Here is a 22,513-nt window from a genome sequence, read left to right on the forward strand (position 1 = left end):
AAGAAAAAAAAAAAAGATTGGAAAGCATATTAATTTGTTTGGCTGTTTTCAATCCTCGCACATTTTCAAGTCTCCTCGTTAAGAAGAGTCATCTGGACGTGCCACAACTCGTATAGAGAGCATTTGCAGTCTGATATATGTCAGAATTTGCAAAAACATTTTTTGCCTTTGGCAAGCAGAAACCACAACCGTTAGATACTGCAGGCCAATCGGAATCTACCATGCCTGTCTCTAAGATAAGCACAACATCTTTCCCATCTGAGATGATCCCTCAACCTGCGACACCTACGATTGCCCTTAGCGACAACTCCTTTGCTGTGGGCACCACTATCAAGGGAGACCAGAACTCTTTGAACCGGACATTCACCAGTTTAGATCAGACGCAACAGAGCAGCAATTTAACAGCACAACTGTCAACAACATCTGCTCACTCTGCGCAGCCAGTCGAAACGCCCTCGACTCCCGCATATGCTGTTGCTAGCGACACAGACACGGCCACTGGTATTCCACGGGGAAAGCTCAGAGTCAGCATCATTGAGGCTGTAGGGCTCAACGTCACGTCTGAGAACTCGCTTCCATATGTTGTTTGCACATTTGAGAGCTCTGAGTTTGTGACGCAGGGTCCTGAAAGCTTTGACCAGAGCAGAGACATGCCACCGCCATCGGCACAGCCACAGCCGCATCAGCCATCGAACCAGCCTCCGCAGAGGCGGCCGCTAGTCAGGACTCAAACGTCGTCACAGCACAACCTCAACATCATGTCGCACAACTACAGCTCGTCGCATCCTGTCTGGCACCACAAGGCCGTATTCGATGTTGTCGGGGCAACATCTGAGCTGGATATTTCAGTTTACGATTCTGCGCAGAACGACCATTTTCTGGGTCACATCCGGATCAAGCCGCAAACCATCCACGAAAATAGAGCAGAGCAGTGGTACGATTTGAAATCCCGCATCAACACCGAGTTTGTGAGCGGCAAAATAAAAGTTCAAATCGAATATTCAAATACCAGAAAGAGACAATATGGTCCGGAGGATTTTGAGATCCTCCGACTTTTGGGTAAGGGGACGTTTGGCCAGGTGTTTCAGGTGAAGAAGAAAGATACAGGGCGTATTTATGCCATGAAAGTGCTGTCCAAAAAGGTGATTGTTAGAAAGAAGGAGATTGCGCACACAATCGGAGAAAGAGACATTTTGGTGCGCACATCCAGCGCAGACTCGTCGTTCATTGTGGGCCTTAAATTCTCGTTCCAAACTCCAGTCGATCTCTACCTTGTCACGGATTACATGTCCGGAGGAGAGCTTTTTTGGCACTTGCAAAAGGAAGGACGCTTCAGCGAGGAAAGAGCCAAGTTTTATATCGCGGAGCTGGTTCTGGCTCTGGAGCATCTTCACGACAATGATATCGTTTACAGGGACCTGAAGCCTGAAAACATTCTCTTGGACGCCAATGGACACATTGCTCTGTGCGACTTCGGCCTGTCCAAGGCGAACCTGGCATCCAACGGCACCACCAACACCTTCTGCGGAACAACCGAGTACCTTGCTCCTGAAGTTTTACTGGACGAATCTGGCTATACGAAAATGGTTGACTTCTGGTCGCTCGGCGTTCTGATTTTCGAAATGTGCTGTGGATGGTCTCCGTTCTATGCGGACAACACCCAGCAAATGTACAAAAACATTGCTTTTGGAAAAGTCCGGTTCCCGAAGGAAGTCTTATCGCCCGAGGGCAGGTCGTTTGTGAAGGGCCTACTGAACAGAAACCCTCGTCACAGACTGGGAGCTATTAATGACGCTAGAGAACTTAGAGCTCACCCTTTCTTTAATGACATCGACTGGGTTCTTCTCAAGCAGAAGAAGATCCCTCCTCCATTTATCCCGCACATTGCAAACGAGCTAGACACTTCGAACTTTGATCCGGAATTCACAAATGCGTCCACGTCAGTCATCAACAAGCAGTTCATGATGGGAACGCCATTGTCCTCAGTTGTGCAAGAGAACTTTAAAGGGTTTACATACGTTGACGATTCGATGATGTTCGACCATCTAAACAGTCACAGCATGGGCAAGAGATTGGGCAACTCCTACAAGCCGGCTTGTGGTTCTTTGATTCCTGGCAATCCGAATCTTCCACCCGAGGAGGAGGTCATTGACGAAGAGAGCCAGGAAGACGAAGAGGAGACGCGGGATGATATGGACGTTGACGACGATTTTGTGAATGGTCAGTTCGATCTGTAATTTTGGTTTTAATTATTTGTTATACAGGGAGAAATAAATAAAACTAATTTTTTATGTCTTCCTATAATGTTTCGTCTACGTCGTCTTACCTGCAGGCGATGCAGCCGATGATCGAGTCGCTGAACCGTTTGCAGTTGGATGAGGAGGGTGCGGGTTTCAAGTTGCCAAACATTGACGATGGAAGCTCAAAAATAGACATTTCCAAGCAGGTGACGAATTTACTGAAAGAATTTGAAAATTGTGCTGATATAGAGCTTGACGACGAGTCGACGGAGGATACCGAAGAGGAGGAGGCTGCTGCGCTTCTTTCCGAGATCAAAAGCGATTGTGAGCGGATCAACACCGAGAATGCTGAGCAAATGGTGGAAAGCATACTCTCGATTCTTGAGTCAGATAACAACTCGCACATCGAGTCAGGACTATTTGATCTTTTGGGTTTTGGGGAGTTTGACCTGATTTCAAAGATTTTGCAAAACAAGGACGCCATTCTCGAAGAAAAGAGGACGCAGACACAGATGCTACAGCTGATGAGCGAACAAGAGATCCGACAACAGGCAAACGTCAACCGCAAAGAATCAAAGAACGCCAAACTGGAATGGGAGCAGGCCAGACAGCAGTATCCGCATGTTTTCCGGGTCCACGACGCGGGCAATGTCATTTCGTTCACAGGCAAAAAATACAGTCTCCCGTTTGGTACCACTAGGAACTCCTATGAAAACTACGAGGAGATCATAATCCCCAAGTCAGAGAAAAAGCCTTCAAAATTCAAAGAGGTGTACATTCCGGTGAAAACGCTGGATTACCTTTGCCAGGGCACGTTCAAAGGGTACAAGACTCTCAACCGCATGCAATCACTTATATACCCGGTTGCGTATGAAACGAACGAGAACATGCTGGTTTGTGCTCCTACTGGTGCGGGAAAGACGGATGTCGCTTTGTTGACCATTTTGCACACCATCAAACAGTTCCTGTCCGAGTCGGAGGACGATGACCGTGTGCAGGCAGACATAGACTACGACGAGTTCAAAATTGTGTATGTTGCTCCGCTGAAAGCTTTGGCAGCAGAAATCGTTGAAAAGTTCAGCAAAAAGCTTGCGTGGCTGGGCATACAGGTTAGGGAGCTCACTGGGGACATGCAGCTCACCAAGGCTGAGATTATGACGACGCAGATCATCGTCACGACGCCCGAGAAATGGGACGTCGTGACACGCAAATCGACCGGCGACAGCGAGTTGGTTGAGAAAGTGAAGCTGCTGATTATAGACGAGGTCCATCTGTTGCACGAGGACAGAGGATCTGTTATTGAGACTTTGGTCGCCAGGACGCTGCGGCAAGTGGAAAGTTCGCAGTCGATGATCCGCGTGATTGGTCTTTCGGCCACGCTCCCGAATTTTGTGGACGTAGCGGACTTTCTGGGGGTCAACCGGCAGGTCGGGATGTTCTACTTTGACCAGTCGTTCCGTCCAGTTCCGCTGGAGCAGCAGCTGATTGGAGTGAGGGCCAAGGCGGGAAGCATGCAGTCGCGCGACAAGCTTGACAAGACGGCGTACAGGAAGCTGGTGGAGATGGTGGAAAGGGGCCACCAGGTGATGGTTTTTGTGCACTCGAGAAAAGACACGGTCAACACTGCGCGCAACTTCATCAAGATGGCCGCTGAGAACGACGAGGCGTGGCTTTTCGACTGCTCTGCTGCTCCGAAACACAGTTTTTTTGAGCGAGAGATGAGCAAAAATAAAAACAAAGACCTTAGAGAGCTGTTCCAGAACGGGTTCGGCGTCCACCATGCTGGAATGCTGCGGAGCGACAGAAACCTGACTGAGAAAATGTTTCTCTCCGGGACGATCAGGGTGCTGTGTTGCACGGCCACGCTTGCGTGGGGTGTCAACCTGCCTGCTGCTGTGGTCATCGTGAAGGGTACGCAGGTGTACGACTCGAAGGCCGGTGGCTTTGTGGACCTGGGCATTTCAGACGTGATCCAGATTTTTGGCCGTGCCGGCAGACCGCAGTTCGAGAGCCACGGTATTGGAATCCTGTGCACCACGAGCGACAAGCTGGACCACTACATCTCTCTTCTTTTGCAGCAGCACCCGATCGAGTCGAAACTGTCGGCTAAACTGGTGGACAATCTGAATGCAGAGATCTCCCTGGGTACCGTCACCAACGTCGACGAGGGCGTGCAGTGGCTCGGCTACACGTACATGTATGTTCGGATGAAGCAGAACCCGTTTGCGTACGGAATAGACTGGCAGGAGCTTGCCAAAGACCCGCTGCTGGTGCAAAAAAGACGCGACATGATTATCGACGCTGCCAAAAAGCTGCACTCGTTGCAGATGATTGTTTTCGATGAACGGTCGGGAGCGTTCATTCCGAAGGATCTGGGCCGCGTCGCGTCTGATTTCTACCTACTGAACGAGTCTGTCGAAATCTTCAACCAGATGATGAGCCCCAAGGCCACTGAGGCGGACGTACTGAGCATCATCGCGATGAGCTCGGAGTTCGACAACATTAAGTTCCGCGAGGAGGAGTCCAAGGAGCTGGAGCAGCTCAAAAACGACAAGACAGCGTGCGAGATCGCCGCGGAGGTTGCGTCCGCCCAGGGCAAGTCCAACATCCTCCTTCAGGCGTACATTTCGCGGGCAGCCATCAAAGATTCTGCGCTGATCTCAGACGCCAACTACGTGGCACAGAATGCCGCGAGGATCTGCCGTGCGCTGTTTCTGATTGGGTTGAACCGCCGGTGGGGCGTTTTTGCGCGCGTGATGCTGTCCATCTGCAAATCGATCGAGAAACAGCTCTGGTCGTTCAACCACCCGATGCGACAGTTTGAGCTCCCGCAGCAGATCCTCCGCAACATCGAGGCTCACGGCCCGTCGATGGAGACGCTGCGCGACATGAGCGCGGCCGAGCTCGGGGACCTCGTGCACAACGCCAGAATGGGGCCCATCCTGTACAGGCTCGTGGGCCGGTTCCCGTACGTGCTGGTGGACGCCGAGGTGTTTCCGGTGACGACAAACGTGATGCGTGTGCACGTGACCATAGAGCCCGATTTTGCGTGGCATTTTGAGACGCACGGCAACGTCCAGCTATTCTGGCTTCTGGTTGAGGAGAGCGACAAGGGCTCGATCCTGCACTTCGAGAAGTTTCTGCTGAGCAAGCGGCAGATGAGCGCGCCGCACGAGATGGACTTTATGATCCCGCTCAGCGACCCGCCGCCGCCCCAGATCGTGGTCCGTGCTCTCAGCGACAGTTGGATCGGCTCTGAGACGGTGCACGCGGTCTCGTTCCAGAAGCTGATCAAGCCGCACAACGAGACCATCCAGACGAAGCTTTTGCGGCTGCAGCCGCTGCCTATCACGGCTCTGCACAACCAGGAGGTGGAGAAAATCTACGGAGCTAAATTCCACTATTTCAACCCGATGCAGACGATGGTGTTCCACACGCTGTACAACACCAACTCCAGCGTGTTTGTTGGCTCGCCGACGGGGTCTGGGAAGACGGTAGTCGCAGAGTTGGCCATCTGGCACGCTTTCAACGAGTTTCCTGGCTCCAAGGTGGTTTACATTGCGCCAATGAAAGCTTTGGTTAGAGAGCGGGTTGACGACTGGAGACAGCGCATCTCCAGGAACACGAAGCACAGGGTGGTGGAAATGACGGGAGATTCGCTGCCGGAAGCGCGCGAGGTGCGTGAGGCCGACATAGTCATCACCACGCCGGAGAAATTTGATGGTATCTCCCGTAACTGGCAGACACGGAAATTTGTGCAGGACGTCTCGCTCGTGATTATGGACGAAATTCATTTGCTGGCCAGTGACAGAGGACCGATTTTGGAGATTATTGTCAGCAGAATGAACTTCATCTCGTCATTCACCAAAAAGCCTATTCGGCTACTTGGCCTGTCAACTGCCATCTCCAATGCCATGGACATGGCCGGGTGGCTGGGCGTGAGGGACGGGCTGTTTAATTTTCCGCCGAGCGTGCGGCCGGTGCCGCTGCAGATGTACATCGACGGGTTCCCAGACAACCTGGCTTTTTGTCCGCTGATGAAAACGATGAACAAGCCAGCGTTCATGGCCATCAAACAGCACTCGCCGCAGAAACCGGTTCTCATTTTCGTCGCCTCGCGAAGACAGACCAGACTGACCGCGCTGGACCTGATCCACCTCTGTGGGATGGAGGAGAACCCAAGACGGTTTCTGAAGATGGACGACACAGAACTACAGCAGATTCTACCAAAAGTCAAGGACGAAACGTTGAAACTGTCTCTGCAGTTTGGTATAGGGCTGCACCATGCCGGCTTAGTGGAGAGCGACCGGCAGATCTCGCACAAGCTGTTTGAGCAGAGCAAGATCCAGATTTTGGTTGCCACGTCCACGCTCGCCTGGGGAGTCAACCTGCCTGCGTACTTGGTGATCATCAAGGGAACGCAGTTCTTCGACGCCAAAATCGAGGGCTACAGAGACATGGACCTGACAGACATTTTGCAGATGATGGGACGAGCAGGAAGACCGGCTTTCGACACCAGCGGCGTGGCCATTGTGTTCACCAAGGAGTCGAAAAAGCAGTTCTACAAGCACTTCCTCAATGTCGGGTTTCCAGTTGAGTCGTCGCTCCACAAGGTGTTGGACAACCACCTGGGAGCCGAGATTTCGGCAGGAACTATCAAAACCAGGCAGGACGCGGTTGAGTTTCTTACCTGGACGTTTCTGTACCGAAGGGCGCACCACAACCCGACGTATTACGGAATTACCGATAATAGCACCGAGGGAATAAGCAAGTTCCTGAGCGACCTGATCGATAATTCTATTGAGAATCTGAAGGAGTCCAAATGTGTGATCTCGTACTCCGACAAGCTGAAACCAACGCCGTTCCTCCACATAGCGTCGTACTATTATCTGTCGCACAAGACGCTGCGCAACCTGCTCAAATCCGTTGTCCCCAAAGCCTCATTCCGCCAGTGTCTGAGATGGCTGGCCGAGGCCACAGAGTACGACGAGCTGCCAACGCGACACGGCGAGGAACTGATCAACATGGAGCTGTCCCAGCAGATGCGCTATCCTGCCAACGACATGGAGAATGCCGAGTTTATTTGGGACCCGCACATCAAGGCGTTCCTGCTGCTGCAGGCCTATTTTTCGAGAATTGAGCTGCCAATAGCAGACTACTCTCAGGACACAGTTTCCGTGCTGGACCAGAGTCTGCGTATTTTGCAGGCGTACATTGACGCGGCAGCCGAGCTGGGCTATCTGTCGACGGTGTTGATGCTGATCAGACTGATGCAGTGCGTGAAGCAGGCAGTGTGGTTTGACGAGGACTTTATCTACGCTTTGCCTGGGATGAGAGTGAACGACTGGGAAAAAACAGAGAACGACGGCAAATACACAGGGCTGCCGCCGCCTTCATTGCTCCAGAAAGCAGGCGAGCAGGCCGGAGAACTGAACAAATTGGTGCACCGGCTGAAGCCGAAAAATATCGAGCAGTTCAAAAAGATCGTCTCCACCCTTCCCGTTGGCAAATACAGGGCTGCGAAAACGGACAAAGAGATCCACGTCGAGCTGGTGCACTCGAATCCCCCGCTGAATCGCGACTTCAAGGTCTACTGTCCAAAATTCTCGAAGCCGCAGCGAGAAACGTGGTTTGCGATAGCCTGCAGCCTCGAAACGGACCAGATCTACGCTATGAAACGGCTCTCACCAAAACGAATTGGCGGAGTCGACAAGGTTGAGGGGACGTTGACGGTGGCTACGTCTGAGCCGCTGGAGGTGCTTCTGGTCTCGGACTTCACTGATCTGCACTACCAAATGCCTGTGTAAACTGTATATAAAATGCACCATTGTGTTGATTACGTGATCTATTTGATTATTTATTTGCATGAACATTGAGCAAGAGCTCGATAGCAGCGTCTACTACGCAGCGCTGAGTCTGAATTCCACGACGCTCTACACTTACGACAATGCCAGCCTTACCAGCAAGCTGAACGTGAACTACTCGGAGCTTGTTTCGAAGAATCTGGGAGTGATCAACTCTGTCCAGGAGACGAGAATCAACAGCCTCAAGCTGGCGAACAACGTGGTGATGGGCGTCACGGGCTCGCACGGGACAGCCCCGCGCAACGTGCTCACGAATCTGATGCTCTACTACCACAAGAAGCTGATGAAAAATAACGATCTAATTACAATCGTGGCTCTTTGCAATGATCGCATGCTCGACCGCTTCGTGTACAACCTCATGGAGAAAATCATGGAGGAGTATCTGGCGCACTTCTACCAAACGGAAGACGGCACGCTCAGTTACGAATTCAAGAACAGAATGCGCGATCTGATCGTGGATCATGAACTCAAGCTGCGCCAGCTGACAGCCAACTACGGAGCCACCACGACTAGCGAACTGGACGAACTTCGAGATCTCATGTCCGAAAACATCGACCGCATTCTCCACAGGGGCGAGAACCTCAACTCGCTCATTAACAAGACTAACAATCTCAACTCCTCTGCCGGCTCGTTCCGCAGAAGAACAGTGATGGTGAAGCGCAAACTGTGGTGGTCTAACGTCAAGTTCCTTGTTCTCGTCAGCGCAGTCGTCCTTTTCGTGATATATCTATTCGTCGGCCTCGAGTGCGGCCTCCCGTTCTACACGAGATGTCTCCATCCTTCGAAACCGTCTCAGCCCCACCAGAAGACACTCTAATGCAATATAGTTCTACCCTTCGTTTTCCGACTCGGCCGTCTCCGTAGGCTCATCTCCCTCGAGCTCCTTCATCTCCTGCTGCAGATGCTGGGACGGGGTCAGCGCTGGCGCCCCGTCGTCCTCGGCATCTTCCTCGGCTTCCTCAGTGTCCTCACCTAGTTCCGTGGCTTCGGCGGCTGCATCGTCCTGAGTAGTTTCTGGAACGTCTTCGGCCATTGCTTCGTCCACGTCCAGCTTTGCCCGCTTGCTCTCGTTTTCGTGCTCGTCGTCCGGCTCGTTGATCTCGTCCTTCTTCTTTTTCTTGTATTCCTTGCGCAAGTGGAATTTTTCCAGCTCCTCGCTGAGAGCGGGCACGAATCCGCCAAACTGAGCGCGCTCGAGGCCCGCAAGCACGTCGTTCGCGTTGACAACCTTGCGCCCTTGCTCCTTGGCCACCTGTTTCGCGTGATGGTACACGTAGTTCACAAATAGCACCGACCCGCGCTGCAGAACGGTCTGCGACTCTTTCGCGAGGATCATGTTGGTTTCCGACTGCGAGAGGACCTGTTTGGCCACCTTGTGCACTGTGGCCTTCGGAAACAGCATCGATTCGATGGACACTTTCTCGTTATCGGCTGCCGTCTCGAAATTCGAGTCGTCGCCGTCTTTTTTCCACCCCTTGGCCGGCATGACACGAGGACAATAAAATTCACTCTGGATTGTTTTGTCGACGCGGATTTTTCACTCGACCGCCAATCGACCCTTATCGACAAAATGATCCCATTTAGGTAAACCGAGCACCAACAGGTATTTAAAGCGGGTGAAATAATTCGGGGAAAATCCAAATCCGCTCATTATGGACTCACAGGAGGTAACCGTGGTGTTCAGGCCGCTCAACAACTGTCTTGTGAACCTGCCGGCGCCCCTGATCAACCCGTTTCTCGCCAACAACATACTTATTCAGAACATTGCAGTGGAGCTCAACTTCCGTCCCAGTGGAGGAAAGAAGGACGCGAAGTGGCTTGTTGGCTGGAACGGCTATTTTTCGGGCGATCCGAAAACCATCGAGATTGACTCTGTCTACGCGAGCTCCATTGGGCTTCGCGAGTCGAGGAAAGTCGTCATTCGTTTATCTCTCTCGCTGCCCAAGATCCAGTCCGTCGAACTAGAGCCTGAAACAAGCGCTGACTGGGAGCTGACCGAAATGTATGCCCAGACGGTCGAGGATCGATTTTTGAACCAGGTCAGATGCGCCGTTCTGGGCCAGAAGCTCGCCGTGTACCCCAGCTCCAGCCCCAACAATGTGATCAAGTTTGTGGTGAAAAAAATCACATCAGAAACAGATGAGATCGAGCGCGGAATCCTGGCGAATGATTCCGAGCTGCACATCATTCCCAAGGCGCACAGACGCGAGAAGCAGCCGAGCGACGGGTCCTCGCGACGCCGACGGTCCGTGTCTGGACGTCGCTCCTCACAGTTTGACACTGTGCCCTCCTGTCTTTTGCGCTCGATTTCTCTGCCGCATAAAACTTTCCAGCATGTTAGCCACTCGTCCGAAAACTACGCAATATACGTCAACCTGGACCAGGACTTCGTCAACCACCAGTTCAAATCCATAAAATACGCGCAGGTGTCTGTGGTCACGGGACCGGGAACGCCTGCAAAAGCCAGCTCCGTGGCCGAGCAAACGAAAACTCACGACACTGACTCCTCAGGCAGCTCAAGAAATAACTCGTCGTCTGTGGTTGACCATAAAAGCGTCAACGGCTCGGTTGCACAACCCGACCCAGAGCAGCGGAAAGTAATAGCCGTACTGGTGGACGACCCACTTGCTCCGCGGCGCAGTGCCGGGGTCTCGCCTCTGCTGGCTATTGCACTCGGTATTGAGCACCGGTGCGGAGATATGGTCTGTATCGAGGCTGCTCCGCAAAAATACGGCACGGACGTACACACGGTTGTTCTGCACAAGATTGTCACACAAACACCGCCCGTGAACGAGCTGGCCTTCAGACAGGACCAGAACCGGCATTTGAAGCAGGCAGAATCAAAAAAGGCGCTGAGTGCCAAATTCCAAGAACACTTCAAACGGCTGAATTTCACAAACTGTCCAATCACTAACGGCATGAAAGTGCCGATTATACCCGACCTGCTACCCCACGGAGGGTTTCTGGAGCTGAGAGACGGCTGCCAATGGGCCCTGCTAGGCGAGAAGCTGCCAATTTTCGAGCTAGGCGACGATCGACTGCAACCGCAATCGTTTGTGGAAAGACAAGACGAGCCAAAAGACCTGTCGGTCGTTGGACACAAGGAGCTTATTGCCAGGCTAGTCAGATCCGTCAGATATGGGCATAACTGTGTTCTTTCTGGCGCGTCGGGATCGGGAAAAACGACGCTGATCAGTGAGGTTGTGCATCGCCTGATAACGCTGCACGGATACTATTCCAAAACTATCAACTGCGAGACCGTCTCAAACGACAATTTCCATGCAATTAAAACTACGCTGGACGACGCTATCAAGGAAGCCAACTGGCACGCGCCATCTCTGCTTGTCTTTGAAAATTTAGACTCTCTTATTCCTCAGGAAGTGGAGCACGGAGACTCTGGGCTGAGCAGGCAGGTGAGCGAGCTTATGGTCAGCTCGCTGAAATCTCTTACACGGGAACGTGAGATATCGCTCTTATGTTCGTCGAAGTCGAAAGAAGCGCTGAACGCAACGGTTTTCCAGACCCATCTCGTCCAACAGGAGTTTAGTCTGAAAGCTCCAGATAAAGAGCTGCGAAAAGAATTGCTACGGAGCTTTATTGACGAGTACAATATGGATCTTGAAAAAGACGAGATCTTGAATGAAATCGCCGTTGAAACAGAGGGATATCTGCCGTCAGACCTCAAAGTCCTTGCTGACAGGACTTTCCACGACTACATATCATCGACACTCGACAACAACGACTTCCATCTGCGAGCCTCGAACTTCGAGCGCGCATTGGAGGGGTTCGTTCCGTCGTCTTTGCGTGGGGTGAAGTTGCAGAAGTCTGGCGTGGCCTGGTCCGACATCGGCGGTCTCAAAGACGCCAAACGTGTGCTTCTGGAGACCCTAGAATGGCCAACCAAGTATGCCCCCATTTTTGCAAACTGTCCCCTGCGTCTGCGTTCGGGAATCCTGCTGTACGGGTACCCAGGATGCGGAAAGACACTTCTGGCGTCTGCCGTGGCGTCGCAATGCGGACTAAATTTTATCTCCATCAAGGGCCCAGAAATTTTAAACAAATATATCGGTGCTTCCGAACAGAGCATTAGGGAGCTATTTGATAGGGCGCAAAGCGCAAAGCCGTGCATTTTGTTTTTCGACGAGTTCGACTCTATTGCGCCGAAGAGGGGCCACGACTCGACAGGAGTTACCGACAGAGTGGTGAACCAGCTGCTGACGCAGATGGATGGAGCCGAGGGACTCGACGGCGTGTACGTGCTGGCCGCCACGTCTCGTCCGGACTTGATTGATTCCGCTTTGTTGAGGCCAGGACGGCTAGACAAGTCCATTCTATGCGACCTGCCCGACTACGAGAACCGCTTGGACATATTGCAAACCGTTGCTTCGAAATTCCACGTGTCTGACGAATGCCAGCTCGAACACTTTGCGCACAAACTAGAGGGCTATTCTGGCGCAGATCTACAGGCCTTTGTCTACAACGCGTATCTGAAAGCTGTGCACGACAGTCTCGACGAGCTTGCAGACATGAACGAGGGCACTACAGAACGCAAAATTGAATTTTTCAGCATGCTCAAACACTTGCAACCATCGGGCAACATAGCCAGCAAAATCGATACCATCTGTAAAAACCTGCATATTACGGACTTTAGCTCGTGGGAAGACGTGGGGCACGACTCTGGCGGAAAGCCAAACCAGATCGTCATCAACAACAGTCACTTCGAGATTGCTCTAGAAGAAACCAAGAAGAGTATCTCCAACGAGGAGCTGCGCAACTTTGCCCAGATCTACTCCCAATTCGTTGATGGCAAGCGAGAGGGCAACCTGCCGGATGGTCAAGCAAGCACAAATATTGGCGGCCGGACCACGCTCATGTAAATCCGAATCCCATGAGTGTCTAAACTCCGTATTAGAAATAAAGACCGGTAATAATTTTTTCTTGCGTCGGACCGAACGGGAGCCGGACGGAGTCATTTTTTTGCCGTTCCACGCTTTCGTATATATATCGGGCTGTGACTAAAGTGCACATAGCTGACCAACTATATAAGGCCATGGCTGCCAAGATTGAAAGCCATGTGCGAAAACCAAGTATGGAACATACAAAACTGCATAGGATCAAGGCGATGTTTCCCCGACTGCTGAAGAAAACTCTCTCGCATAGCAGCAGTTCTACACAGGCTAGCTCCCCGGCCTCCTGCGGCTCCCTGAACAACGACGATACGACAGAGTCTATTCTGTCCATAGACGATTTTGCCGAGGCTTTCGAAGAACTCCCTCCCCACTGGGAAGTCCGCTACGATCCTGTCCTGCAGCTGTATTATTACGTCAACACGCACGAAAAGATTTCCCAGTTTGACAGTCCGCTCGAGGTCCGCAAACACTGAATTCATTAAATTCACCATATTCATCATCATCATCATGAGCGAGGTATCTGTATATACGCCAAAATCAACGTGCTATAGTTTCTCCGTCTCTTTGAGTAACCAATCAATTGCCCTAGTGTCGCCAAGCTTCTCCAGTATAGGAATAGTAGAGGTGCGGATTTTGTCGTAGAAGTCGTTGATCCAGCTGACCTGCTCGGGCTCAAGCAGGTTCACGTCGATAAGGTTCTTGCAGAAAGGAACGAGAGTGAAGTATTCAAACGCCAACAACTTGGTTCCGTCCGATTCTCCGGCATCAACGACCAGCAAATCGCTCTCTATCCGGACACCAAATTCGTTATCTCTGTAATATCCCGGCTCGTCGCTGAGAAAGTTTCCAGGCTCCAACGGCTTGTAGTTGTAACTTGTCTCAGCTGGGGACAACCCGCAAGGCCCAGCATGAACACAGATAAATGTATCAATGCCGTGGCCCGTGCCGTGGTTATAGTTCAGTCCCTTTTCTGCCAGCGGTCTTCTAGCTAAAGAGTCGATGTACGACGACGACGTTCCGGGCGGGAACTTAAGCATGGCAACGTTCAGATGGCCCTTCAGCACCAAAGTGTACTTTTCTATCTCGTCGTAGCTCGGCTTGCTAAAATGCAGTGTGCGAGTAATATCTGTAGTTCCGTCTAAGTACTGCGCACCCGAGTCCAGCAGGAAAATTCGGTCAGGATCAAGCACAGAGAAATCTTCGAGCGTCGGAGCATAATGGATCACCGACGAGTTTGGCCCTGTGCTGGATATTGTTTCAAACGAGAGCCCTTTGAAGTTGGGCATGAGGCTCCGATAATGGGCGGCTTTCGTAGCAACCTCTATCTCGTCTACCTGTGCCCGAGGCGGCAAAAATGCTTCGTGTAGCCAAGCAAACGTGCGTATCAGTGCCACCGAGTCTTTGAGCTGTGCAAACCGGTTGCCTTCTATCTCCGTTTGGTTTTTGATTCCTTTGAGTTCGGTGATAAGAGACCGGTTTCTGACCTCAAATGCGGCAGCAACGTTCATATATAGAGCATAGCTGGAACTGTTGGAAAGCACGACAACACGGGAGTCGGTGGACTGGTTTCTTAGCGCGGGAATACTATCCCAAAATTGCGAGTAGCTGTAAACGGTGAGGTCGGCAATGGTCGATAGATATTTGGACACCCTCGGGGTCAGCTTCGACTTGTCCAGAAACAGTTCAACGCCATCCAGCTTGACGATAGCGTACGAGAAAAACACCGGATTGTACGGGATAGAGCTGCCACGAAGGTTGAAAAGCCATGCCACTTCCTCAAGTTGCGACACGACCACAGCAAAGGCATCAGTCTCTCGAAGATAGTTCTGGACACGCGCGATCTTGCTTGCTGAGTGTTCGCCTGCGAAGCGCATTTCGTGCTCAAAAATGTAGTCCAACTGAGGAATAGACGGCTCGTAGTGCTCATATTTCATCACCTTGTCGACCAAGTTGTCCATTAGGGGCAGGAACTCGATGTTGGCGCTGTGACATCTTTCCTGGAAGAACGTTCCAAGTTTGTAGTCCACCAGTCGTGGATCCACAGCAATAGTCTTAAATTTAGACACCTTCGCCTTCTCAATACACCACTGTTGCCAGGTCATAACTCCTCGGACTCCCTGTTTGAGCAAAATCCAATTTTCGTCCAGCTGCCGCTCTGCCTGGAGAAAATAGCGGCCATCGGTCGACAGCACAGCGTCGTCCTGCGAGACTACGGCAACTCCAGCACTTCCGGTGAAGCCTGATATAAACTCGCGGCGCTGGTCTTTGGGAGAGGTGTACTCGCTTTGATGCTCATCCTGCGACGGAACAATGTAGACGCCGACCTCGTAGGATCTCATTAGACTTCTCAGACGGGTCAGTCTGGTCGTGGTGTTCACGCGGTCAGCAGCCGCCGGCCTCTCATATTTCTGTTCATTGTAGATCTGCTCCGCCTTCGTCTCTGTGTCAGTCAGGGCAACCTTATGGCGTCCGTGGAAAAGCGACCACAGGCTGTAGAAACAGGAAACTGTCTTTTCGTGAGAATCAACCAATTTGATCTCGCCACCGTCCTGAGCAGAGTCCACATACTCTGGGCCCTCAACAAGAAGAGGACGCGGAACCATGAAGCGGAGATTAGAGCACTTAGTTTTTTTTATTAGACGAAAAGTCGATCGACGCCAACACAGAAGATGACCACCATTTTTTAGTTGCCATCCTTCCTTATCTTGGAACACACATATAAAATGTGCATGATGAATCCTAAACACGTTTATAATATGAACGACAAAAAGACCACTTCTGTCACTCCGTATATGAGGTTTGAACCTGTTGAATACGATCCCCAGGTCGACCCAACCAACATGGATCAGTATAAGCCAAAGATGTACAAGGTGGAGCCTGTTTACCAAAAAGTGAATGTGGACGAAAAGAGCGGGCACGATACATACAAGGAGGACGAGCTGGCGGATGAGCCTCCTCGGTACTCCGAACTCTACGACGTCAAGGATGACTCAGCCGGAAAACAAAGGGCTGGTCGGTTCAGAAGAGCACTTGCGGGCCTTGTTTTGCTTATTATTTCCTGCATGCTCGCCTTTTCCATGTTTGGTCCGTTCAGATGTCCTATGGAAACGGGCGCGGCTGTGAACAAAGGCAACATCGCCCTCGTTGTCTACGAAAAAGCGCACTTGCCGGTGGACGACGGTCCATCGTTCGAAGTCTACCATTTAGAGATGGTTGAGTTGAACTAAACGAAACTCGCTACTTGCTCACAACTTAGGGCTCAGACCGAGGTATTTTGCATGATGGGCTGCGTGATCCTTGGTGAAGGATGAGATGAAGTAATAGGAGTGGTCGTAGCCTTCTTCCAAATGCAGATCGATCTTGCCCTTGAGCTTGGAGTCCTCGCTCGCCTTGACAAGATTTTCAGGCAGCAGCTGGTGGTCCCTAAAATAGAACGGATCGGCGGTTCCCGTGTGGATCAGAATCGGGGTGTCTGGGCCGTCGTACTTCTTGATCAGCTCGGACGGATCGTACTCGGCCCATTTGGACTTGTCCGCACCCAAGTATCCGCCAAAACACTTGTGGCCCCAAGCACAGTTGGACGGGTTCGAGATCGGAGCAAACGCACTCACGCTCTTGAACTTGCCTGGATTTCTGAAATAGAACATTAACGCTCCGTAACCCCCCATGGAATGTCCAGTAATCGACATATTATCGAAGTCGAGCCGTGAGTAAGAGGAAGCCAGGTTAGGCAGCAACTCCTTCAGAATGTAGGAATACATTCTGTAGTTCTTTGACCATTTTTCCTCGGTGGCGTCGACATAGAATCCTGCACCGCTGCCAAAATCATAGCTTTCGTCCTCTCCCTCGATCGAGGCTCCTCTTGGAGAAGTGTCTGGATAGACGACAGCAAAGCCGTACTTGTTGGCATATGGCTGCCAGAACCCTTTCTCTGAGCAATTGTTAGGAGTACACGTCAATCCCGACAGATAGACCAGCACTGGCAACATTGAGTCTGACTGCTCGTAGTACTGTTCAGGCAGGTAAAGATTGACGTCCATCTTAGTCTGGGTTTCTTTGGAGTCGTGCTGGAGCTTGACCAGCTTGCCGCCAAACGACTTGATCTCGGCTTGTGTGGTGAAGGACATAATTGAGATGGAAAGCAAACAGAGAAAGTTGCTGGTGAAGCAAAAAAAGAGATAGCCTAAACTTTGGGGATGTCTTAGCCTAATACGGAAAACGGAACAGTGTTTGATGCGGAGCAGGTCACGTGACAAAGTGGCGTGGAAGCGATAGCTATTTACTAAGTCTTGTGCGCACTGTGCCTGTGCCTGACCAGCTGGTAGTATACATAGACGACAGAGCAGACTAGTCCGCTGGCGGAGAGGCCATGCCCATGTAGAACGCGCTGCGGATCCCCGTGTACGCGTCTGCTCCGTTTTTAAGTTTATAGTACTCAACAGTGCCAGCCAGGCCCAGACCGATTGAGATCGAGTAGTTCACAACCGTTGTGACGAGCGACGCGGCGAGGCCCTGGTGGCGTCTTGGCAGTTTGTTGGAGAGAATCAGTATCCCCGACGGAAAGCTGATATCCATGCCAAAGCAGGCCACCACGATGGCAGGGAATTTCTGGGCCCAGTAGATCTGGCCCCGCGGCCGGAGGCCCATGATTACGAGCCCGCCCAAAAAGCAGGCCATTGCGACCATCAGCATTATGGAGGCGGGCACCCGGTGGATGAGGTTTGCGGTGAGCATTCCGGCCAGCATTCCAGCAATGGAGGACGGAATAAACTGAACAGACGCAATCAGGGGGCTGAGCCTGAGGATCTCGTAAGCGAATCGGAACGTGTAAGAGATCCAGATGCCAAAGCTAGACCAGCCGAAAGCGATGCACGCGAGAGTGAATACCACGGGAGCATTGAGTTTTGGCACGACGGGGTGTGGAGCAACGCGTTCGATCCAGGCAAAGGCAGCCATTAATGCCACCCCGACAATCAAAAGAATGTAGACGTACGGCACGTGCCAACCAACGACAGGGCCTTGGTTGAGGGCAAAATTGATCAGCACAAGACCGCTTATACCTGTGGCAGCCCCGTAGAGGTCAAAATGGTGTGCGGTGAGGTTTTTGTGCACGGTGACGATATTTTTTGGGATCACCAAGATTGACACCGCTGTTCTGCCCACACTCACCATAGCGGTGACGTAGAATGCCCACGGCCACGTGGCGAACTGGGCGAGTACTGAACTCATGAGGGCGCCCAAAACAAAGCCCAGGGGCGCGACTCCCCCGAAAAATCCAAAGGCCAAATCGCGTACTTTTCCTGCAGGCAGATAGTGGCCCATCAGACCGAGCGCGTTGGGCACCGCAGCCGAAACAGAGAGACCCTGGAGCGCGCGGCAGATGTCGAAAAACTCAATTGAGCCGCTGTATCGGCTCAGTCCCGCCAGGAGCGACCACAGAGCCAGGCTCAGGTAGCTGGCAAGATACACTTTCTTATAGCCAAGCAGGTCCCCGACCCTGCCCGAGATCAGGATAAACGTGCCCACTGAGAGCGAATATGCTGCTGTCATCCACGAGATCTGGCCCTGGTTGTCTTCCTTGCCAAACGTTTTCGCCGTATAGGGGGCCGGCACGAGCGACTGCGCCAGAAGTGCCTGGGAAATTATCTGGGAAGTAGCCATTAGAGCGATAAAAGTGAGGAGCCGCAACTTGGAGATACTCTCGAACGGCGGCTCCGGGATCATGAACTCGAGGTTTGTGTCGTCCGCCTCGGACACCTGCAGCGACGTTTTGGACCGGGTCTCTAAGTCAGGCGGGGCTTCGTTTGACGTTACGAAATAAGCGAGAAAAAGCGAGAAACGCACCGTTTTAAAAATTATACTTTATGTTTAGGTCTGGGCTTTGCGCAATAAGAAAAAGTTGGCCTCGGCTTGGCCGGAGGGCCTTCGCCAGTGTGAGATATGCAACTCCTAGCAGAAGACTTCTTGCGTTCAGCGGCGTCGGCATGGCTGTCGGGTCGTACTTCTCGTACACCCAAATCCTGAGCGACGCAGCACCTTTGCAGGACCCAGAAAACCTCGTCAGCGTCGACTCGTCCGTGCACTCGTTCCCTGTGGTCACGTCTGACTACCTATTGCAAACGCCGTTCCAACTGCTTGGCTACGGCATCAGAACGGTCACCTTTCTGAACATGAAGGTGTACGCTCTGGGAATTTATGTGGCCAGACAAGACCTGCCGTTGCTGAAAAAGACACTCACCAGCATCAGCCCCGACCCGTCGCAGGTGGCCTTCAGTCTGAGAGACCCGGCCCTGTCGCCGCAGGTGGTGGAGCTGCTGTTATCTTCTGGTGTGCGGTTTTCTGCCAAGATCGTGCCTGTGCGAAACACCGATTTCAACCATCTGAGAGACGGCCTGATTAAATCAATTAAATCCAACCCGAAATACAAGGAGCTGGCGAAGCGGGGCGACGGAACAGACGAGAAGCTGGCCGCTGGGCTGGACCAGCTGCGGAAGGCTTTTGGGGCCCGCAAAGTGACCGCGTCGAAAAATTCCACCCTGATGCTACAGCTTCTGGACGACGGGAAGCTGGCATTGTCGTTCCAACAGTACACTACCCGGGACCAGATGGCGGAGCCGTTCAGCATGGGCGTTGTTGAGGAGCCGCTGATCGGCCGGCTACTGTTTATGAGCTATCTTTCCGGAGCCAAGCCGCTCAGCGAGCCTGCGCGGGCCAAGGCAATCGACGGATTTATTTCCTTGTTATGAAATTGCACATAGTCATTTTTTAGGCTACCGGCCGGGAAAAAACCCCGGGGTTTTTCTGCGCAAGCGCAGCCCCAGAATTCCCCCGGATTCAGTCTTGGTACATAAATAGTGAATATCCCTTCAGCCAATACCACAAAATGTCGGAATCCAAGCAAACCATTAACACCGACTTGGTCACTCTGACCAGGTTTATTCTAGAGGAGCAGAATAGGTACGCTCCCCACGCGACCGGCGAGCTAACATTGCTGCTCAACTCTTTGCAATACGCCTTCAAATTCATTGCACATACCATTCGCAGAGCCGAGCTGGTCAACCTGATTGGCCTTGCCGGCATCATAAACGCCACGGGAGACGACCAGAAAAAGCTCGATGTCATTGGAGACGACATTTTCATCAACGCGATGAAGAACTCAGGCAACGTGAAGGTGCTGGTGAGCGAGGAGCAAGAGGATCTGATTATTTTTGAGGGCTCCGAGGGCAATTACGCGGTCTGCTGCGACCCGATCGACGGCTCGTCCAACCTGGACGCCGGAGTGTCTGTCGGTACCATCTTTGGTGTCTACAAGCTGCAACCAGGCTCCAAGGGTAGCATCAAGGACGTTCTGCGTTCGGGAACAGAAATGGTGGCTGCTGGGTACACCATGTATGGCGCAAGTGCGCATTTGATGCTCACGACGGGCCATGGCGTCAACGGGTTCACGCTGGACACACATCTTGGCGAGTTTATTCTCACAAAGCCACGGCTGAGAGTGCCCGAGAAAAAAGCCATCTACTCGGTCAACGAGGGAAACTCGTACTACTGGCCTAAAGAAGTGCAGGATTTCATTGCATCGTTGAAGTTGCCACAGGAAGACAACAACGGAAAGCCGTACTCTGCCAGATACATTGGATCGATGGTGGCAGACGTGCACAGAACACTGTTGTACGGCGGATTGTTTGCATACCCGGCTGATTCGAAATCGAAGACGGGAAAATTGAGAGTTCTTTACGAGTGCTTCCCAATGGCTCTGCTGTTGGAGCAGGCCGGCGGAGAGGCTGTTAATGACAAGGGCCAGCGCATTCTGGATCTGGTTCCGAAAAAGATCCACGAGAGAAGCGGAATTTGGCTCGGAAGCAAGAAGGAGATCGAGAAACTGCTGCAGTATATAAAGAAATGATGACGGTTTATTTGTTTCGGTTGAAAAAAATTAAATCGTGTAGGTGTCAATTTTTCAATTGTCAAATCCTCTGAACTTCGATAAATTCAGGCAATCGAAACATGAGCGACTGTAAGTTATAAAACCGCGCCGTTTGGCTTTGTTTGCCGCCAGCTAACCCGCAGTCCGTGTTCTGGACCTTGTGAAACCGTTCACGCCGTTTCTGCCAGAAGTGCTGGCCCCAGAAAGAAAAGTGCCCTTCAATCAACGGCTCATGTGGACAGGCGTCACTCTGCTCATATTCTTGGTCATGAGCGAGATCCCGCTGTACGGCATCACTGCCTCGGACTCCTCGGACCCTCTGTACTGGCTCAGAATGATGCTGGCCTCGAACAGGGGCACATTGATGGAGCTGGGTATTTCGCCAATTGTCACCTCCGGCATGGTTTTCCAGCTGTTGCAAGGCACCCAGCTGCTCACTGTCAACATGGAGAACAAGAAGGACCGTGAATTGCTGCAAGTGGCACAGAAAATCTTCGCGATTCTGCTCTCTGTGGGACAGGCAACCGTGTACGTTCTGACGGGAATGTATGGTCGTCCAAGTGATTTGGGCACTGGCGTCTGCTTGTTGCTGATTTTGCAGCTGGTCTTTGCCGCCATGGTGGTCATTCTTCTGGACGAGCTCTTGCAAAAGGGCTACGGTCTCGGTTCGGGCATTTCCTTGTTCATGGCCACCAATATCTGCGAGCAAATTTTCTGGAGATGTTTTGCTCCAACCACCATCAACAGAGGCCGTGGAACAGAATTTGAGGGTGCCGTTCTGGCCTTCGTCCACCTTCTGTTTACTAAGAAGTCCAAGAGGGCTGCTCTGATTGAAGCATTCTACAGAGACAACGCCGCAAACATGTTCCAAGTGATCGTCACCATTCTGGTCTTCCTTGCCGTGGTTTACTTGCAGTCGCTCAAGGTCGAACTTCCTGTCAAATCCACCAGACAGAGAGGCCCATACGGCTTGTACCCAATCAGACTCTTCTACACTTCAAACATGCCAATTATGCTGCAGAGTGCTCTGACCTCCAACATCTTCATCATTTCCCAGATGCTCTACACCAGATTCCCAAACAATGTGCTTGTCAAGCTGCTGGGCACTTGGGAGCCAAGGGCAGGCTCCCAGCAGTTGTTTGCCTCTTCGGGCATCGCCTACTACATGCAGCCACCGTTCTCTCTGACGGAGGCGTTTTTGGACCCAATTAAAACCGCCATTTACATTATATTTGTGCTGGCCACCTGTGCATTTTTCTCAAAGACCTGGATCGAGGTTTCTGGCTCTTCTCCTAGAGACGTTGCCAAGCAGTTCAAGGACCAAGGTTTGGTAATTGCGGGTCACAGAGAGACGTCCGTCTACAAAGAACTAAAGAAAATCATTCCTACTGCTGCTGCGTTCGGTGGAGCCACCATCGGCGCTCTCTCCGTTGTCAGCGACCTTTCCGGCTGTCTGGGCTCTGGAACGTCCATTCTTTTGGCCGTCACCACCATCTACGGCTACTACGAGATGGCTGCGAAGGAGGGCGGATTTGCCAAAAGTGTTGGAACTGGATTCAGTGAGATGATGTGAAT

At 52.0% G+C, this 22,513-nt stretch overlaps 13 protein-coding genes across 13 annotated transcripts; 9 read left to right on the forward strand and 4 right to left on the reverse strand.

Annotated features, from left to right (window-relative positions):
* Positions 1-137: 137 nt before the first annotated feature.
* Positions 138-2,237, forward strand: KL911_001882 (uncharacterized protein; the record flags this gene model as incomplete). The annotated part of the gene is made up of 1 exon (XM_043196889.1): positions 138-2,237. One exon carries the CDS (start codon positions 138-140, stop codon positions 2,235-2,237), a length of 2,100 nt encoding a protein of 699 aa, XP_043055643.1.
* Positions 2,238-2,290: 53 nt separating this feature from the next.
* Positions 2,291-8,047, forward strand: KL911_001883 (uncharacterized protein; the record flags this gene model as incomplete). Its single annotated transcript, XM_043196890.1, has 1 exon — positions 2,291-8,047. One exon carries the CDS (start codon positions 2,291-2,293, stop codon positions 8,045-8,047), a length of 5,757 nt encoding a protein of 1,918 aa, XP_043055644.1.
* Positions 8,048-8,105: 58 nt separating this feature from the next.
* KL911_001884 (uncharacterized protein) lies at positions 8,106-8,921 on the forward strand (the record flags this gene model as incomplete). The annotated part of the gene is made up of 1 exon (XM_043196891.1): positions 8,106-8,921. One exon carries the CDS (start codon positions 8,106-8,108, stop codon positions 8,919-8,921), a length of 816 nt encoding a protein of 271 aa, XP_043055645.1.
* Positions 8,922-8,933: 12 nt separating this feature from the next.
* On the reverse strand, positions 8,934-9,590 carry KL911_001885 (uncharacterized protein; the record flags this gene model as incomplete). Its single annotated transcript, XM_043196892.1, has 1 exon — positions 8,934-9,590. The coding sequence occupies one exon, from the start codon at positions 9,588-9,590 to the stop codon at positions 8,934-8,936; it is 657 nt and encodes a 218-aa protein (XP_043055646.1).
* Positions 9,591-9,756: 166 nt separating this feature from the next.
* Positions 9,757-12,981, forward strand: KL911_001886 (uncharacterized protein; the record flags this gene model as incomplete). Its single annotated transcript, XM_043196893.1, has 1 exon — positions 9,757-12,981. The coding sequence occupies one exon, from the start codon at positions 9,757-9,759 to the stop codon at positions 12,979-12,981; it is 3,225 nt and encodes a 1,074-aa protein (XP_043055647.1).
* Positions 12,982-13,154: 173 nt separating this feature from the next.
* KL911_001887 (uncharacterized protein) lies at positions 13,155-13,487 on the forward strand (the record flags this gene model as incomplete). The annotated part of the gene is made up of 1 exon (XM_043196894.1): positions 13,155-13,487. One exon carries the CDS (start codon positions 13,155-13,157, stop codon positions 13,485-13,487), a length of 333 nt encoding a protein of 110 aa, XP_043055648.1.
* A 72-nt stretch (positions 13,488-13,559) lies between these two features.
* Positions 13,560-15,617, reverse strand: KL911_001888 (uncharacterized protein; the record flags this gene model as incomplete). Its single annotated transcript, XM_043196895.1, has 1 exon — positions 13,560-15,617. One exon carries the CDS (start codon positions 15,615-15,617, stop codon positions 13,560-13,562), a length of 2,058 nt encoding a protein of 685 aa, XP_043055649.1.
* A 153-nt stretch (positions 15,618-15,770) lies between these two features.
* KL911_001889 (uncharacterized protein) lies at positions 15,771-16,241 on the forward strand (the record flags this gene model as incomplete). The annotated part of the gene is made up of 1 exon (XM_043196896.1): positions 15,771-16,241. The coding sequence occupies one exon, from the start codon at positions 15,771-15,773 to the stop codon at positions 16,239-16,241; it is 471 nt and encodes a 156-aa protein (XP_043055650.1).
* Positions 16,242-16,259: 18 nt separating this feature from the next.
* Positions 16,260-17,141, reverse strand: KL911_001890 (uncharacterized protein; the record flags this gene model as incomplete). The annotated part of the gene is made up of 1 exon (XM_043196898.1): positions 16,260-17,141. One exon carries the CDS (start codon positions 17,139-17,141, stop codon positions 16,260-16,262), a length of 882 nt encoding a protein of 293 aa, XP_043055651.1.
* Positions 17,142-17,361: 220 nt separating this feature from the next.
* Positions 17,362-18,738, reverse strand: KL911_001891 (uncharacterized protein; the record flags this gene model as incomplete). The annotated part of the gene is made up of 1 exon (XM_043196899.1): positions 17,362-18,738. The coding sequence occupies one exon, from the start codon at positions 18,736-18,738 to the stop codon at positions 17,362-17,364; it is 1,377 nt and encodes a 458-aa protein (XP_043055652.1).
* A 260-nt stretch (positions 18,739-18,998) lies between these two features.
* Positions 18,999-19,760, forward strand: KL911_001892 (uncharacterized protein; the record flags this gene model as incomplete). The annotated part of the gene is made up of 1 exon (XM_043196900.1): positions 18,999-19,760. One exon carries the CDS (start codon positions 18,999-19,001, stop codon positions 19,758-19,760), a length of 762 nt encoding a protein of 253 aa, XP_043055653.1.
* Positions 19,761-19,897: 137 nt separating this feature from the next.
* KL911_001893 (uncharacterized protein) lies at positions 19,898-20,917 on the forward strand (the record flags this gene model as incomplete). The annotated part of the gene is made up of 1 exon (XM_043196901.1): positions 19,898-20,917. The coding sequence occupies one exon, from the start codon at positions 19,898-19,900 to the stop codon at positions 20,915-20,917; it is 1,020 nt and encodes a 339-aa protein (XP_043055654.1).
* Positions 20,918-21,170: 253 nt separating this feature from the next.
* Positions 21,171-22,511, forward strand: KL911_001894 (uncharacterized protein; the record flags this gene model as incomplete). The annotated part of the gene is made up of 1 exon (XM_043196902.1): positions 21,171-22,511. The coding sequence occupies one exon, from the start codon at positions 21,171-21,173 to the stop codon at positions 22,509-22,511; it is 1,341 nt and encodes a 446-aa protein (XP_043055655.1).
* Positions 22,512-22,513: the final 2 nt, after the last annotated feature.

Source organism: Ogataea haglerorum (assembly GCF_019207285.1).
Source record: "Ogataea haglerorum isolate 81-453-3 chromosome Unknown 81-453-3_NODE_4_length_651989_cov_98.092404, whole genome shotgun sequence".
NCBI lineage: Eukaryota > Fungi > Ascomycota > Pichiomycetes > Pichiales > Pichiaceae > Ogataea > Ogataea haglerorum.